This window comes from Salvelinus sp. IW2-2015, linkage group LG8 (assembly GCF_002910315.2).
Source record: "Salvelinus sp. IW2-2015 linkage group LG8, ASM291031v2, whole genome shotgun sequence".
Classification (NCBI taxonomy): Eukaryota; Metazoa; Chordata; class Actinopteri; order Salmoniformes; family Salmonidae; genus Salvelinus; species Salvelinus sp. IW2-2015.
Window position 1 is genome coordinate 28126866 of NC_036848.1, and position 16055 is coordinate 28142920.

At 44.8% G+C, this 16055-nt stretch overlaps 1 protein-coding gene across 1 annotated transcript in view; it reads left to right on the forward strand.

Annotated features, from left to right (window-relative positions):
- LOC111967675 (vesicle-fusing ATPase) overlaps positions 1-16055 on the forward strand; it is a 42835-nt gene that overhangs the window by 15481 nt on the left and 11299 nt on the right. The window contains exons 2-9 of the mRNA XM_023992909.2: positions 1459-1544; positions 2021-2120; positions 4567-4606; positions 5896-6062; positions 6440-6547; positions 6855-6930; positions 11089-11244; positions 14715-14914. Coding sequence (XP_023848677.1) covers positions 1459-1544; positions 2021-2120; positions 4567-4606; positions 5896-6062; positions 6440-6547; positions 6855-6930; positions 11089-11244; positions 14715-14914 — 933 coding nt within the window. The remainder of the gene's footprint in view (positions 1-1458; positions 1545-2020; positions 2121-4566; positions 4607-5895; positions 6063-6439; positions 6548-6854; positions 6931-11088; positions 11245-14714; positions 14915-16055) is intronic.

Here is a 16055-nt window from a genome sequence, read left to right on the forward strand (position 1 = left end):
CTTCATCTACCTGATTTGAAGTGGATTTAACAGGCGACATCAATAAGGGATCATAGCTTTCACCTGGATTCACCTGTTTTAGTATGTGCCATTTGAAAGCGCATGTTCCAGTTTATACTGTGAATCGCTAGAGAAAAATCTAGATTTTTAGGCCATATCACTCAGCAGAAGTTGGAGAGTGGAGGCATGGGTATTTGAAGTCTTCAAAATAATGTTTTCTGGAGATGTATAACATGTTACACTTGTAGCTCTTTGCAGTATGAGAGGCTGTGGCTTGTATAAATCGCCATCATAGCTGTGATTATATTACAAGGTTACTATCAACCGTTATGAGAAAGTTGCGTAGGCCTGGAAAATAGCCTGAAGTCCGAGGTGTCACGTTGCTAGAATTTTACCATGGCTTTCCAAAGAAGTAGCTAGGAGTAATGACTTTATTCTCAGGAAGATGCAAAACAACAACCCCCGGCCCAGACAGTTGATTTCTTTCTTGAAATTTGCAATAGTTTGAGTTACACTGGTTTAAACAGAATCCCTCAAGGGAGAACTTTAGTCTACACTTTATGAAATGGGGTTACATTTTTTTGTTTTTGGTTAACTAACCTGAGTTGTTTTGCATCTGTATGAGGCTTGTCAACCATCCTACATGTCTTCACTACCCACAAAGCCCTATTTCCTCACTGTTTCCTCTTTTCAGTTTACACCAATATATTTTCAATGCTTACCTCCCTCTTCTGGGGATATGTATGAATGGACAGCCTATAGCAGGAAAAGCTTTTCCATCCAATCAAATTAGCTGGAGTGGAGTGACAACCCCATTCACTGCATAGGCTAAATTGAATTTGTGCGAGTAAGAGGCAATATGGGAAGTTTGGCACACGGGCAAAAAAAAACTGTTTATTTGAAAAGAAGCGATCTGGTTAAAAAGAGCATAGGTTGATCATCTACATGGGAATGCAGTTTGTCCCACATGTAGCCTAGGCCTATCTCTTTGTTTGCTATACGCCTCAAAAAAATTGTATTTAACCTCCAACTAGGCAAGTCAGTTAAGAACAAATTCTTATTTGCAATGACGGCCTACATTGGCCAAACCCGGATGCCACTGGGCCAGTTGTGCGCAGCCCTATGGGACTCCCAGTTACGGCCGGTTGCGATACAGCCTGGATTCGAACCAGGGTGCCTCTAATGAAGACCTCTAGCGCTGAGATGCACTGCCTTAGACCCCTGCGCCACTCTGGAGCGAAGTTGAGGAAATTACGCAGGTCCTTTCTACTTAACTGGATTGGAGCAGCCTTTAGCAGTACAATCTTTTCAAATAGCTGATACTTGCTAAAAGGCATAGGCCATGTGATACCACAGCCAAGGGATGTCAAAGAGGAAATATTTTCGTCCCTGGGACATGTGTACCTTTTTTTTGGAAAAGGTTATCGAGTCTCTTGTTTCTGTTTTTCCCCTTGCCAGACTATGCAAGCGGCGCGATGCCCAACAGACGAACTGTCACTTACCAACTGCGCAGTCGTGAGTGAGAAGGACCCACAGTTTGAACGGTAAGTAATGTGTGTGACCACTATATGGTTGTATGCTGTTTGTGCATGTGCGTGTGTTTTGATCCCCAGCCCTGAGGTGCCTCTGCCACATCAAAGGCCTGTGTGTGTGGCGGTAGATCACAGTGGATCACTGGGGCTCAGCTCTCTAGCCGTGATGCCAAAAGCCCCAGGGCCGTCACATTCTCTGTCTGTGGCTGCTCTGATTTCATTCTCTATCACCAAATAATGTTGTTCTGTCTTTTCATCTCTGGCCTTGCACCTGTCCCTCTGGGGCAGCTCTTACCTGGTGAAAGAAGTAACCCACCCCAGCAGAAAAATGTCACTATGGAACATATGGTCTCGCTGTGTGTCTCTGTCGGGTCTTGACCCAATATTCAAAGAATTCAAAGATTCTCTCAATATCATGCTTGCTATCCATGTAAACATACATATTATAGTTTTCTCTGTATGATATTATAGTCCTCTTCTCTATGCAGTCACGTGACCGTGAGAACCACGCCGACCCACAAGTTTGTGTTCACAGTAAAGACCCACCAGAGTGTGGTCCCGGGGACCATCGCCTTCAGTCTGCCACAGGTAGGAGCCACCATCATGGCCTTCATAAAATAGGCTACACACACTGCGTTCAAAGCTATCCTTACTTGATTGATAAATGATAAATTGAACCAAGTCTAACCAACATCTTTTAGGGCGTTTTTATAACTAAAGTCGTCATTTAATCGATGATGATAGTTGGTTTCTACAAGTGCAGCGCAGTAAACAATGTTTGGATGTAGTTGACACCGTCTGAGCTTCTTAAGCTGAGCCCATCTTCTGACTGTATTTGACTTTAGCTGTCTGGCTACTATGGCCCGTCTGTCTGCGAGCTCCTCCTCCTCTCTGTTGTCTTCTATCATGTCTGTCGCTGCTTTTGACCTTTTGCCTATCTCTGCCTGCTCTTTCTCCTTCTATAAACTCTGCAGCCACAGCCGGCACACAGGTACTACAGCAACTTCCTCCTCGGCCGGTCTTATTTCACAACTAGATCGGAGTATGAACAGAAGCAGTTATAAATGTCTCTACGGTCCTATTTACAAGATTGTAGCAATGCGCTACACGATAACTCTTGACTGGACATGTGTCAATGGCCTAATGCGCCGTACAGTAGCCTAGAGCTTCGGTCCGTCATGTAAAGTAGGTGATACGTGGGTTCAACTATCAGTCTCAAACCCTTAGCCCGGTCCGGATGTTTTTTGACCGTTGTGGGACTGATGTTCTTCTTGAAAGATGTTGTAAAATAAGACCGTATTTAAGAGGAACGTTCGCCTACATCACTGTCTTTGTCAGAACACCCTAGTTATCACTGATGGTTCATTGGAGGTGTACTGTCTATTAGTTGCATACATACAGTATCAGTCAAAAGTTTGGACACACCTATTCATTCAACGGTTTTTCTTTATTTTTGACTATTTTCTACATTGTAGAATAATAGTGAAGACATACTATGAAATGACACATATGGAATCATGTGTGTTATTTGGCACCTTTGCCTTAATCACAGCTTTGCACACTCTTGGCATTCTCTCAACCAGCTTCACCTGGAATGCTTTTCCAACAGTCTTGAAGGAGTTTCCACATATGCTGAGCACTTGTAGGCTGCTTTTCCTTCACTCTGCGGTCCAACTCATCCCAAACCTTCTCAATTGGGTTGAGGTCGGGTGATTGTGGAGGCCAGGTCATCTGATACAGCACTTAATCACTCTCATTCTTGGTCAAATAGCCCTTACACACCCTGGAGGTGTGTTGGGTCATTGTCCTGTTGAAAAACAAATGATAGTCCCACTATGCGCAAACCAGATGGGATGGTGTATTGCTATAGAATGCTGTGGTTGCCATGCTTGTTAATTGTGCCATGAATTCTAAATAAATCACTGACAGTGTCACCAGCAAAGCACCATCACACCACCTCCATGCTTCACGGTGGGAACCATGCATGCAGAGATAATTTGTTCACCTACTCTGCCTCACAAAGACACAGTGGTTGGAACCAAAAATCGCAAATTTGGACTCCAGACTAAAGGACAGATTTCCACCGGTCTAATGTCCATTGCTCGTATTTCTTGGCCCAAGCAAGTTTCTTCTTCTTAATGGTGTCCTTTAGTAGTGGTTTCTTTGCAGCAATTCGACTGTGAAGGCCTGATTCACGCAGTCTCCTGAACAATTGATTTTGAGATGTGTCTGTTACTTGAACTCTGTAGCATTTATTTGGGCTGCAATTTCTGAGGCTGGTAAGTCTAATGAACTTATCCTCTGCAGCAGAAGTAACTCTGGGTCTTCCTTTCTTGTGGCGGTCCTCATGAGAGCCAGTTTCATCATAGCGCTTGATGTTTTTTGCGACTGCATTTGAATAAACTTTCAAAGTTCTTGAAATGTTCTGGATTGACTGACCTTCATGTCTTAAAGTAATGATGGACTGTCGTTTCTCTTTGCTCATTTGAGCTGTTCTTGCCATAATATGGACTTGGTCTTTTACCAAATAGGGCTATCTTCTGTATACCACCCCTACCATGTCACAAAACATCTTATTAGCGCAAACGCATTAAGAAGGAAAGAAATTCCACAAATTAACTTTTAACAAGGCACACCTGTTAATTGAAATGCATTCCAGGTGACTACCTCATGAAGCTGGTTGAGAGAATGCCAAGTGTGCAAAGCTGTGATCAAGGCAAAGAGTGGCTACTTTGAAGAATATAAAATATATTTTGGTTACTATATGATTCCATGTGTTATTTCATTATTTTGATGTCTTCACAATTTTTTTTACAATGTAGAAAATAGTAAAAAAATAAGTAGGTGTGTCCAAATGTTTGACTAGTACTGTATGTTAGAATGTCTCTTTTTCCTGAGCCTGTTTGTACCTTGTTGCTGGGCAACTGGATTCTATAAATAGTGATGCCCTTTTTATATGGTCTTTGTTTGCATAGTTAATACAAAGGAAATGTGTGAACTGTGCACTGACTGTATACATTACTTGTTTTCCCAGAGAAAATGGGCAGGCCTCTCCATTGGTCAGGATGTGGAAGGTAAGACTAAAGCATGATGATATTGAACTGTGAGGTGAATGCAGGAAGACAAAGTGCAGTCTCTCTCTGAATTCTTCTCATTGATTGCCATTGTATAACTGCTGTCCTATCATTAGCCACCAGATGGGGCGGCAGGTAGCCAAGTGGTTAGAGCATTGGGCCAGTATCTGAAAGGTTGCTAGATCAAAATCTGTCGTTCTGCCCCTGAACATGGCCGTTAACCCACTGTTCCTAGGCCGTCATTGTAAATAAGAATTTGGTCTGGCCACACATAACTTAGCTGTGATCTATGTGGACGCAGTGAGGGGGAGGTGGAGGGGAAATGATTGATCTAGCACATGAATCGCGTCAGATTGTGGTGGTGAGAGGCTACTTCACAGCGGTCTTGAAGCTCGGCCAGGTTATCAAAGCCCGAGCCAGTGTACGCCCATTGTCTGATATCTTTAGCGACGATGCTTACGGTAATAGCCTAAGTCCTATAGCTTTGCCTTACATCCTTCACAACAGCTCTGCTCCGCGAAGCGCAGGAAGTATGTATGCTCTGACTTCTGCGGAGGCCGCATGGCAGTAAATGGTATACGGCCACCGCGGATGACGGCTTGACCACGCAGGGCCTTTTTTATCCCGGTGGGCCAGATCTGTTTAGTACTTTGGCCAACTCCTCTCTGTGTCCGTTCTTTGTCAAGCCAAACGTGTATGGATGACAACAACGATGGTTGGCTACAACAACATGTAGTATGGGACCAGACTAGCTCTGCCTAGGATGACAACATAATATTAGTCAAAATATGCACCTCTGAAAGCGTTATTAGCAAAGTGTCGTTATGGAAAGAGACCCTGATCTGGAATAGAGCTGGTAATTGGCTAATTTGCATAACTACGGTACTGCTTAGGTGGCTGTGAACAGATGTTGAAAGAACAGCTAGTTCCTTCGTCAAATTCAGCCCTGTGTTGCAGACTGCGCGCTCTCAGGTGTGAGGTCCTGAACAACAGAGGCCTATTTGAACTCGCTGTAACGTGTCACAGTGTGCCGCTCACGTGGTCATTGTATTATTGAACCAAGTGATTCAATATACGACATCCATTAGAAAACAATGATGCTAAAGGTGTTTGTCCTTGATTAGGTTGTTGATGGAATATGCCGCAAAGTGAATAGCACTACTGAGCAAGGTACTACAAATGAACACCAATCAGACTTTTGACATTGTACTTGAAAATGGAGTAAAGTGGAGAAAAGCTACTGGGCTACTCTTCTATCTGTTTCCTTTCTCTGCTCGGTGTCCATATAGTGACCAACTACAACTTTGACAAGTCCAAGCAGTGTGTGGGCACCATGATGGTGGAGATAGATTTCCTGCAGAAGAAGAGTGTGGACAGCAGCCAATACGACTCAGACAAGATGGCTGCAGAGTTCATCCAGCACTTCAACAGCCAGGCCTTCAGTGCGGGCCAGCAGGTACGGGAACTGTAGCCCACAGAAGGACGCTGGGATGACAGGGTGGGGTGACTCGCGTACCTCTTAGAGGACTTTGGTGGTCTTCACGCTCTTGGTAGAAGTTGCCCTTAGAAACAGATCTAGGATCAGCTTAACCGTGGCAACTGACTGTGGATCATTATCAAAGGCTGAATTTTGTCGTACTCTTGGCTTTAGGTTGAGGGGTAGCATAGAGCGAACGTCTCCTCGAATGATTTAATAGCCCAAACATTTTTGTTGTGTTCTTAGATTGTGACAACTTGCCACGCTTTTGTGTTTGTGTTCCGCATGCTGATGGCGCTTTACGTTATTCTAACCTTCTAACATTGTCCACTCTTCCTCTTTCTTGATGTCTCTAGCTGGTGTTTAGTTTCTGTGACAAGCTGTTTGGCCTGCTGATAAAAGACATTGAAGCCATGGACCCCAGCATCCTCAAGGGAGAAGCAGGCTCTGGGAAGAAGCACAAGGTACGTAGAGCACCAATCGACCTACCTTAGGACCTCTATCTCAGTACCTCGATTATCACCATTAGATATACCATTTATATATTATTAATCCACTTTACATGACATTCATATTCATACACTTGAACTAATCATCGTTACAGTAATAATCTAGTTACGCTAGCTATACAGTAGTTATAGTTTATATAACATGGTGAAGTCACACCCAAAGGTGCTTGATGGTAAGGTAAATTCACGTGAAAAACTGGCGCAATTCTCTGTCCACCATCTACTCACTCCTAACGGTCTTCTGTCTCTGTGGTCTATACAGATTGACATTGGCTTGTTGCTGGGAAACAGCCAGGTGGTTTTTGAGAAGGCGGAGAGCTCTTCTCTTACCCTCATTGGTAAGTGTCGTCCCTGGCTCGCTCCGACGCAGAAAACTGGCCATGTGTGACGCCATCTTGTATTACGTGGCTACAGCACATCGATTTAGTCTCTATCCGTTACAGTATGTGTACATCAGGGTCATGTATATCTGACATGTTGATGCACTCAAATTGTGTTCTTCAGCATAATAACATTTAATTACTAAGGCTTGAGATTTGTGTAATTAACTAAAGTGGGTTTGCTTACAAGGCTAAACTAAGTGACATTCGGCCTCAATAAACCACACGCTAAACCACCCTGACTGACTTCATCCATTTGTGGCATGTGCTTGTTGTTACCCAATACCACCACAAGGTGGCACCCTGTTCACAGTTTTAGTTTGGCTTTCATCTTGCTCTCAGAAGTTTTGAGTGATGAAATTCTAGATGGGCCTAGAGAGGAAAGTGTCATTTTTTTTCAATGTTAAGTACTTTTCTTTATGTCATTGATGGAATATTTAGTTAATACAATAAACGCTTTACACCGTTCCCCCGTCTATGAGCTAAGAGTTGCCACTAGTGCCAGGTTTCAAATCAAATTGTATTTGTCACATGTGCCGAATTCAACAGGTGAATGAAATGAAATGCTTACTTACAAGCCCTTAACCAACAATGCAGTTCAAGAAATAGAGTTAAGGAAATTTTTACTAAATAAAGTAAAAAAAGATGATCAAAAAGTAACACAAGAAAATTACATAACAATAACGAGGCTATATACAGGGGGTACCGGTACCGAGTCAATGTGCGGGCGTACAGGTTAGTCAAGGTCATTTGTAAAGTGACTATGCATAGATAATAAGCAGCGAGTAGCAGCAGTGTAAAAACAAAGGGGGGAGGTCAATGTAAATAGTCCAGGTAGCCATTTTATTAATTGATCAGCAGTTTTATGCCTTCTGTGTAGAAGCTGTTAAGGAGCTTTTGGACCTAGACTTGGCGCTCCGGTACCGCTGGCCGTGCGGTAGAAAGAACAGTCTATGTTTTGGGCCTTCCTCTTACACCGCCTAGTATATAGATCCTGGATGGCAGGAAGCTTGGCCCCAGTGATGTACTGGGCCGTACCCACTACCCTCTGTAGCGCCTTACAGTCAGATGCCGAGCAGTTGCCATACCAGGTGGTGATGCAACCGGTCAGGATGTTCTCGATGTTGCAGAACTTTTTGAGTATCTGGGGACCCATGGCAAATCTTTTCAGTCTCGTGAGGGGGGAAAAGGTGTTGTCGTGCCCTCTTCCCAACTGTATTGGTGTGTTTAGACCATTCTAGTTCGTTGATGTGAACACCAAGGAACTTAACTCTCGACCTGCTCCGCTCCAGCCCCGTTGATGTTAATGGGGGCCTGTTCGGCCCTCCTTTTCTTATAGTCCACGATCAGCTCCTTTATCTTGCTCACATTGAGGGAGAGGTTGTTGTCCTTGCACCACACTGCCAGGTCTCTGACCTCCTCCTTATAGGCTGTCTCATCGCTGTCGGTGATCGGGCCTACCACTGTGTCGTCAGCAAACTTAATGATGGTGTTGGAGTCGTGCTTGGCCACACGGTCGTTGAGCAGGAAGTACAGGAGGGGACTGAGCACGCACCCCTGAGGGGCCCCAGTGTTGAGGATCAGTGTGGCAGATGTTGTTGCCTACCCTTACCACCTGGGGCAGCCCGTCAGGAAGTCCAGGATCCAGTTGCAGAGGGAGGTGTTTAGTCCCAGGGTCCTTAGCTTACTGATGAGCTTTGAGGGCACTATGGTGTTGATCGCTGAGCTGTTGTCAATTAACAGCATTCTCACATAGGTGTTCCTTTTTTCCAGGTGGGAAAGGGCACTGTGGAGTAAGAATGAGATTGCATCATCTGTGAATCTGTTATGGCGGTATGCGAATTGGAGTGGTTCTAGGGTTTCCATCATGATGGTGTTGTGAGCCATAACTAGCCTTTCAAAGCACTTCATGGCTACTGAAGTGAGTGCTACGGGGTGTTAATCATTTAGGCAGGTTACCTTTGCTTTCTGGGCCACAGGGTCTATGGTGGTCTGTTTGAAACATGTAGATATTACAGACTCAGTCAGGGAGAGGAAAATGTCAGTGAAGACACTTGCCAGTTGGTCCGTGCATGCTTTTGAGTACATGTCCTGGTAATCCGTCTGAGCCATGACCAGCCTTTCAACTGTAATTCGCCTTGGATAAAAGCATCTGCTAAATACCATTTTATTATTATTATAATAATATATTTAAAAAATTCCCTCTATGTACAGTGCCTTCGGAAAGAATTCAACCTCCTTTCACATTTTGTTACTTTACAGCCTTATTATAAAAGGGATTAAATAAATAAAAAATCCTCAGCAATCTACACACAATACCTCATAATGACAGTGAAAACAGGTTTTTAGAAATGCGGGTAGAGGAACAATGGTGGCCATCTTGATGCATGTGGGGACAGCAGACTGTCATAGGGAGAGATTGAATATGTCCGTAAACACTCCAGCCAGCTGGTCTGCACATGTAGTGTGTATTCGGAAAGTAGTCAGACCCCTTCCCCTTTTCCACATTTTGTTGCGTTACAGCCTTATTCTAAAATCGATTTAACAAAAAAATGGTCCTCAATCTGCACAGAATACCCCATAACGACAAAGCGAAAACAGGTTTTTAGAAATTTCTGCAAATGTATTAAAAAGAAAAACATACCTTATTTACATAAGTATTCAGACACTTTGCTGTGAGACTTGAAATTGACCTAAGGGTGCATCCTGTTTCCATTGATCATCCTTGAGATGTTTGAACAACTTGATTGGAGTCCATCTGTGGTAAATTCAATTGATTGGACATGATTTGGAAAGGCACACACCTGTCTATTTAAAGTTCCACAGTTGACAGTGGATGTCAGCGCAAAAACCAAGCCATGTGGTCGAAGAAATTGTCCGTACAGCTCAGAGACAGGATTGTGTTGAGGCACAGATCTGGGGAAGGGTACCAAAAAATGTCTTTAGCATTGAAGGTCCCCAAGAACACAGTGGCCTCCATCATTCTTAAATGGAAAAAGTTTGGAACCACCAAGACTTCCTGGAGCTGGCTACATGGCCAAACTGAGCAATCGGGGGAGAAAACCCTTGGTCAGGGAGGTGACCAAGAACCCGATGGTCACTCTGACAGAGCTCCAGAGTTCCTCTGTGGAGATGGGAGAACCTTCCAGAAGGACAACCATCTCTGCAGCACTCCACCAACAAGGCCTTTGGTAGGGTAGCCAGACAGAAGCCACTCCTCAGTAAAAGGCACATGACAGCCTGCTTGGTTTGCCAAAAAGGCACCTAAAGGACTCTCCGACCATGAGAAACAAGATTCTCTGGTCTGATGAAAACAAGATTGAAATATTTTTAAATTTATTTAACCTTTATTTAACTAGGCAAGTCTGTAAGTCAAACCCTCCCCTAATCTGGACGTCTGGAGGAAACCTGGCACCATCCCTATGGTGAAGCATGGTGGTGTTAGCATTATGCTGTGGGGATGTTTCTCAGCGGCAGGGACTGGTAGACTAGTCAGGATCGAGGCAAAGATGAATGGAGCAAAGTACAGAGATCTTGCCCCAGAGCGCTCAGTACCTCAGACTGGGGCTAAGGTTCACCTTTCAACAGGACAACGACCCTAGGCACACAGCCAAGACAACACAGCAGTGGCTTCAGGACAAGTCTCTGAATGTACTTGAGTGGCCCAGCCAGAGCCCGGACTTGAACCCGATCTAACATCTAAGGGAGACCTGAAAAATAGCTGTGCAGCAGCGCTCCCCATCCAACCTGACAGAGCTTGAGAGGATCTGCTGAGAAGAAAGGGAGAAACTCCCCAAATACAGGTGTGTCATACCCAAGAAGACTCAAGGCTGTAATCGCTGCCGAAGGTGTTTCGACAAAGTACTGAGTAAAGGGTCTGAATACTTATGTAAATGTGATATTTAAGTTTTTGAAATGAGTTAACATTCATAAAAATAAACAGTTTTTGCTTTGTCATTTTGGGGTAGTGTGTGTGTGTGGATTAATGAGTTGAAAAAACATTTTAAATCAATTTTAGAATAAGGCTGTAACAAAATGTGGGAAAAGTCTAGGGGGGGGCTGAGTACTTCCCGAATGCACTTTATGTTTGTAACTGTGTCTATGTGTCCCCTACAGGGAAGTCTAAGACCAGAGAGTCTCGCCAGTCTATCATCAACCCAGACTGGAACTTTGAGCGTATGGGCATCGGTGGCCTCGACAAAGAGTTCTCCGACATCTTCCGTAGGGCCTTCGCCTCCCGAGTCTTCCCTCCAGACATTGTGGAGCAGATGGGTGAGCTTCTTCTCTGTCTCTCTCTCGGTCTCTGCCTCTCTTTTGCGTTCTCTCTTTCGCACTCTCTCTTTCTCTCGCTCTTTCACACGCACTCTTTATTTATTTCGCACTCTTCCCCTCTCTTGCTGTCTCTTTCTCTTCATCCATATTTCTTTCTCAACAGACGTTTCTCTTTCTCGACTTTCACTCAATCCATCTTATTCACTTGTACTTTCACATGCCTGTTGTCTTACACACTAGTTTTTTTCCCGCTCTCTTTCTAGTACTTTCCTTCTCTCATTCTTTTTATAGCTCACACTGTGTGTATTTGTCTCTCACCATATCCCCCCGGTAACCACTTTTCGAGGTCCCAGGGAAGCCTGTGTTCCAGCCTAGCGTTAGACAGACCGAACCATTAGCCATGTGAAGGGGGGGGGGGGGCAGCCTGCCAAAACAAATCACTCAATCAGTCTCTGGAAGGAACACCATGACATGAATAAGGCTCTGTGTTCAAATGGCATTGATTCTCAGACCAGTACTGCACATTGTGACAAACACGCCAGACTATTTCGGGGAAAAGCCTCTAACAAATGGACCCGACGGGAATACTATATTGGACTGACAATGTAGTAGTGTCAATCTTTTTCTCTTGTTTGACAGTGAAACTGCACCCTAGACTGAAACTAGTTATTGAAAAATAAATCGTTGTCTGACTCCCTCGTTTAGGCCCAAGAGGGCTTCCGTCATTGGACAGACAATGCAGTGTCCTCTCAGGATGCTGCTCTCAGTCGTCAGTGAGTGGAGTATGACACAGCCCCCCCCCCCCCCCCATGCGTACACTGGTAATAGTTGTTTGACATGTCTCGGATTACAATGCTGATTGCCATCGCTAAATGATGGCTCATAGTGAAAGCAAGTTAGGTGCTCTTCTGCATATACGCAAACACACACAAACTCTCTCTCTCTCTCTCTCTCAATTACACACACACTCACAGAGCCCCAGTCCTATCCTCATGGCGTCCAGTGTGAGTTTGAGAGGAGCCGATACGTCGGGATTTTGGCAGCGAGGTCCTTTATCTACTTCCCCAGAGTCCGATGAACTCGTGGATACCATTTTTATGTCTTTGTCCCCAGTATGTCGAAAGTTAGTGGTGTAGCGCCTAAAGAATGAAGTCATACCCTTTGACTTATTCCACATTTTGTTGTTACAGCCTGAATTCAAAATAGATTTGATAGATTTCTCACCTATCCACACACAATACCCCATAATGACAAAGTGGACACATGTTTGCAAATGTATTAAAAATGAAATTCAGAAATATCTCAGTTGAGTCAATACTTTGTAGAAGCGGCGATTTACAGCTTTGCGTTGTCTTGTATGTCTCTATCAGCTTTGCACATCTGTTTTTTTTTTCAAGCTGTGTTAAGATATATGGGGAGTAGCGATGAACAGCAATCTTCAAGTCTTTCCACAGATTTTCAATAGGATTCAAGTCTGAGCTTTGGCTGGGCCACTCAAGGACTTTCACATTCTTGTTCCAAAGCCTTTCCAGCATTGCTTTGGCTGTTTGCATGGGGTCATTGTCCTGTTGGAACGTAAATCTTCACCCCAGTCTTAGGTCGTTTTCACTCTGAAGCAGGTTCTCTCAAAGGATTTGCCTGTCTTTGGCTCCATTCATTGTTCCCTCTATCCTTACCAGTCTCCCTGCCCCTGCTGCTGAAAAGCATCCCCATAGCATGATGCTGCCACTACTGCGCTTCACGGTAGGGATGGTGTTTTCTCCAAACATGGTACTTTGCATTAAGGCCAAAGAGTTACACAGAATCCTTTGCCTTATGCTCGGAGTCTTTCACGTGCCTTTTTTTCAAACTCCAGTCGTGCTGTCGTGCCTTTTTATCTCAGGAGTGGCTTCTGTCTGGCCACTCTCCCATAAAGCCCAGATTGGTGATGTGCTGTAGAGACCGTTGTCCTGCCAGTATCTCCCAACTCAGCCAAGGAACTCTGACAGAACTACAGAGTGGTCATTGGTCACCTCCCTGACCAAGGTCCTTCTTGCCCGGTTGCTTAGATCGGTCGGACGGCCATCTCTAGGCAGAGTCTGGGTAGGAAAAATGTGTTCCATTTTCCAATGATGGCGACCACTGTGCTCTTGGAAACTTTCAACACTCTAGAAATAGTTTTATACCCTTCCCCAGATATATGCCTCCGCACAATTCTATCTCTGTGAATTCAAGGCACACTTAACCAGCATGGCTACAGCTTTCTACACCGATATGCCATCCCATCTGGGACGATCATTTGTTTTTCAACCGCACAATGACCCCAAACACACCTCCAGGCTGTGTAAGGGCTATTTGACCAAGAAAGAGAGTGATGAAGGGCTGCGTCAGATGACCTGGCCTCCACAATTGGGATGAGTTGGACTGCAGAGTGAAGGAAAAGCAGCCAACAAGTGCTCAGCATATGTAGGAACTCCTTCAAAACTGTTGGAAAAGCATTCCAGGTGAAGCTGGTTGAGAGAATGCCAAGAGTGTGCAAAGCTGTCATCAAGGCAAAGGGTGGCTACTTTGAAGAATCTGATTTTAACATATTTTTTGCTTACTACATGATTCCATATGTGTTATTTCATAAAAGTGGTGTCCACAAGTTCATCTGACTCCGGGGAAGTAGATAAAGGGCTCCATGGCCAAAACCTTGAAGTATCTCTTTAAGTTGGACTGCTGGGTGCTACGGTGTGCAGGAGTTGGCCCCTGGCTGTGGCCAGCTGGATGGTCTAATGAGATGGCGAGCTCCCTGACACTTGGGGAGTGTCAGGGAGGGCAGGTGCTGATAGAGTTGATCGTAGGGGGGAAGTGTGTGTGTGGCCTCTCACTCCCTCCATGTCGGGCAGACAGCAAGGGGTCACACACACAAATACTGCAATGCTTTACCTGGAGCCCCTCCTTACTACCCCTAACTGTCTTCCCTTCAGCAGGTCTAAATGGGAGGGCTGATGTTCATCTCTGGCCTCTCAATGAGTGTGGAGCAAATTTCACTGAACAGTTGCAATAAGCTACGACAGGACCAACACAGTCTGGTTTTCAATCGAGCCCCAAAACTGCTCCAAATTGGTTGGGTCCAATAACAAGACGTGATCTTTATGAGAAACACATCAGAGTCAACTTGTATTGAATCATAGCAGTAATTGCAGTAAATCTATTTTTTTTTCATCTTGTTTTTCCACCTCATTTTCCCAAATTGAACCTGTGAAGTTTGAGTACCTTGGGGATTTTTCATACTCGGGTATCTATGTATGAATCAGAGATGAGATCAGACAACGACGTAAAGGGAAAAGTCACCTCATACAGTGCATTGTAGATATAGCACATGGAAGTGTACTTAGCGTAGAGCGCTACAGTGGCCTAAGGGCTTTTCTCGCCAACTGATACGATCGTGACGCACCTAAACCATTCGATTTTCAATTTTTTTTGACGGCATCCCTCCCCTGCAGGTTGTAAGCATGTGAAGGGCATCCTGTTGTTCGGGCCTCCTGGCTGCGGTAAGACTCTGATGGCCAGGCAGATTGGGAAGATGCTGAACGCCCGCGAGCCCAAGGTGGTCAACGGCCCTGAGATCCTCAATAAGTACGTGGGAGAGTCCGAGGCAAACATCAGGAAGCTGTTCGCCGACGCAGAGGACGAGCAAAAGAGGGTGAGAGGGACACGTGAATACTCTGTAACATACATGAAAACTCTGTAAGAGCCATGCAATCACACACACACACACCAGTAAATACACCCAGTACCTTCATTGCAATTACTCCTGTGGTTATCAAGCACAACATGCCTGATAACAAGTCAATGAAATAGATGTCAGACTAAAAGGATTCCTTACCCCGAGGCCAATCCTTACCCCTACGCCACGAACCAAAGATAAGCATCACACAAATCCACACAGAGAAGCAAATTTCTTCTGGAGAAGATTGATTTGCCCTTTTTAAGGAGGCATATTAGAAATGATAACGGTGGTAAAGTCATTGGGTTTCTCCATACCGGGGGGGGGGGGGGGGGGGGTGGGAGTTGTGTATTGAGCACCCGTAGTGATGACGGTGTGACAGTGACGGCCTCACTCTTCACCACCTAATGAGGTGCTGGGTTATCTTGAACCCTGCCCCCCTTTCACCTAGCCCATAATAAGCCCAGCTCCTCACCTGCTTTAAATGCTACGTCTGGAGACTGACCGGGCCAGAGATGGACGGATAACCCCCACTCTGCTCTCGCTATCTCTAGTTTTTGGTCTCCCTCTCTCTCTTTCACGCTTTCTCGCACTCTTTCTCTGTTTGGGCAGACTCTGTACCTCCATGCCAGAGCAGAGGGAGGATGAAGAGACTTTGAAAGGGTTTTAGTTTTTACTCGGGTCACACCAAGGAGATTTTAGCCCAGAACAGCCATGGGTGTGAGGGGTTGACATTCTACACTGAACAAAAATATAAATACAACAATTTCAAAGATTTTCCAGTTCATATAAGGGCATCAGTCAGTTTAAATCAATTCCTTAGGCCCTAATATATGGATTCCACATGACTGAGAATACAGATATGCAGAAAAAAGTAGGGGCGTGGATCAGTATCTGGTGTGACCACCATTTTGACTCATGCAGTGCGACACATCTCCTTTGCATAGAGTTGATCAGGCTGTTGATTGTAGACTGTGGAATGTTGTCCCACTCCTCTTCAATGGATGTGCGAAGTTTCTGGATTTTGGTTGGAACACGTTGTCGTAGACGTCGATCCAGAGCATCCCAAACATGCTCAATGGGCGACATGTCTGGTGAGTATGCAGGCCATGGAAGA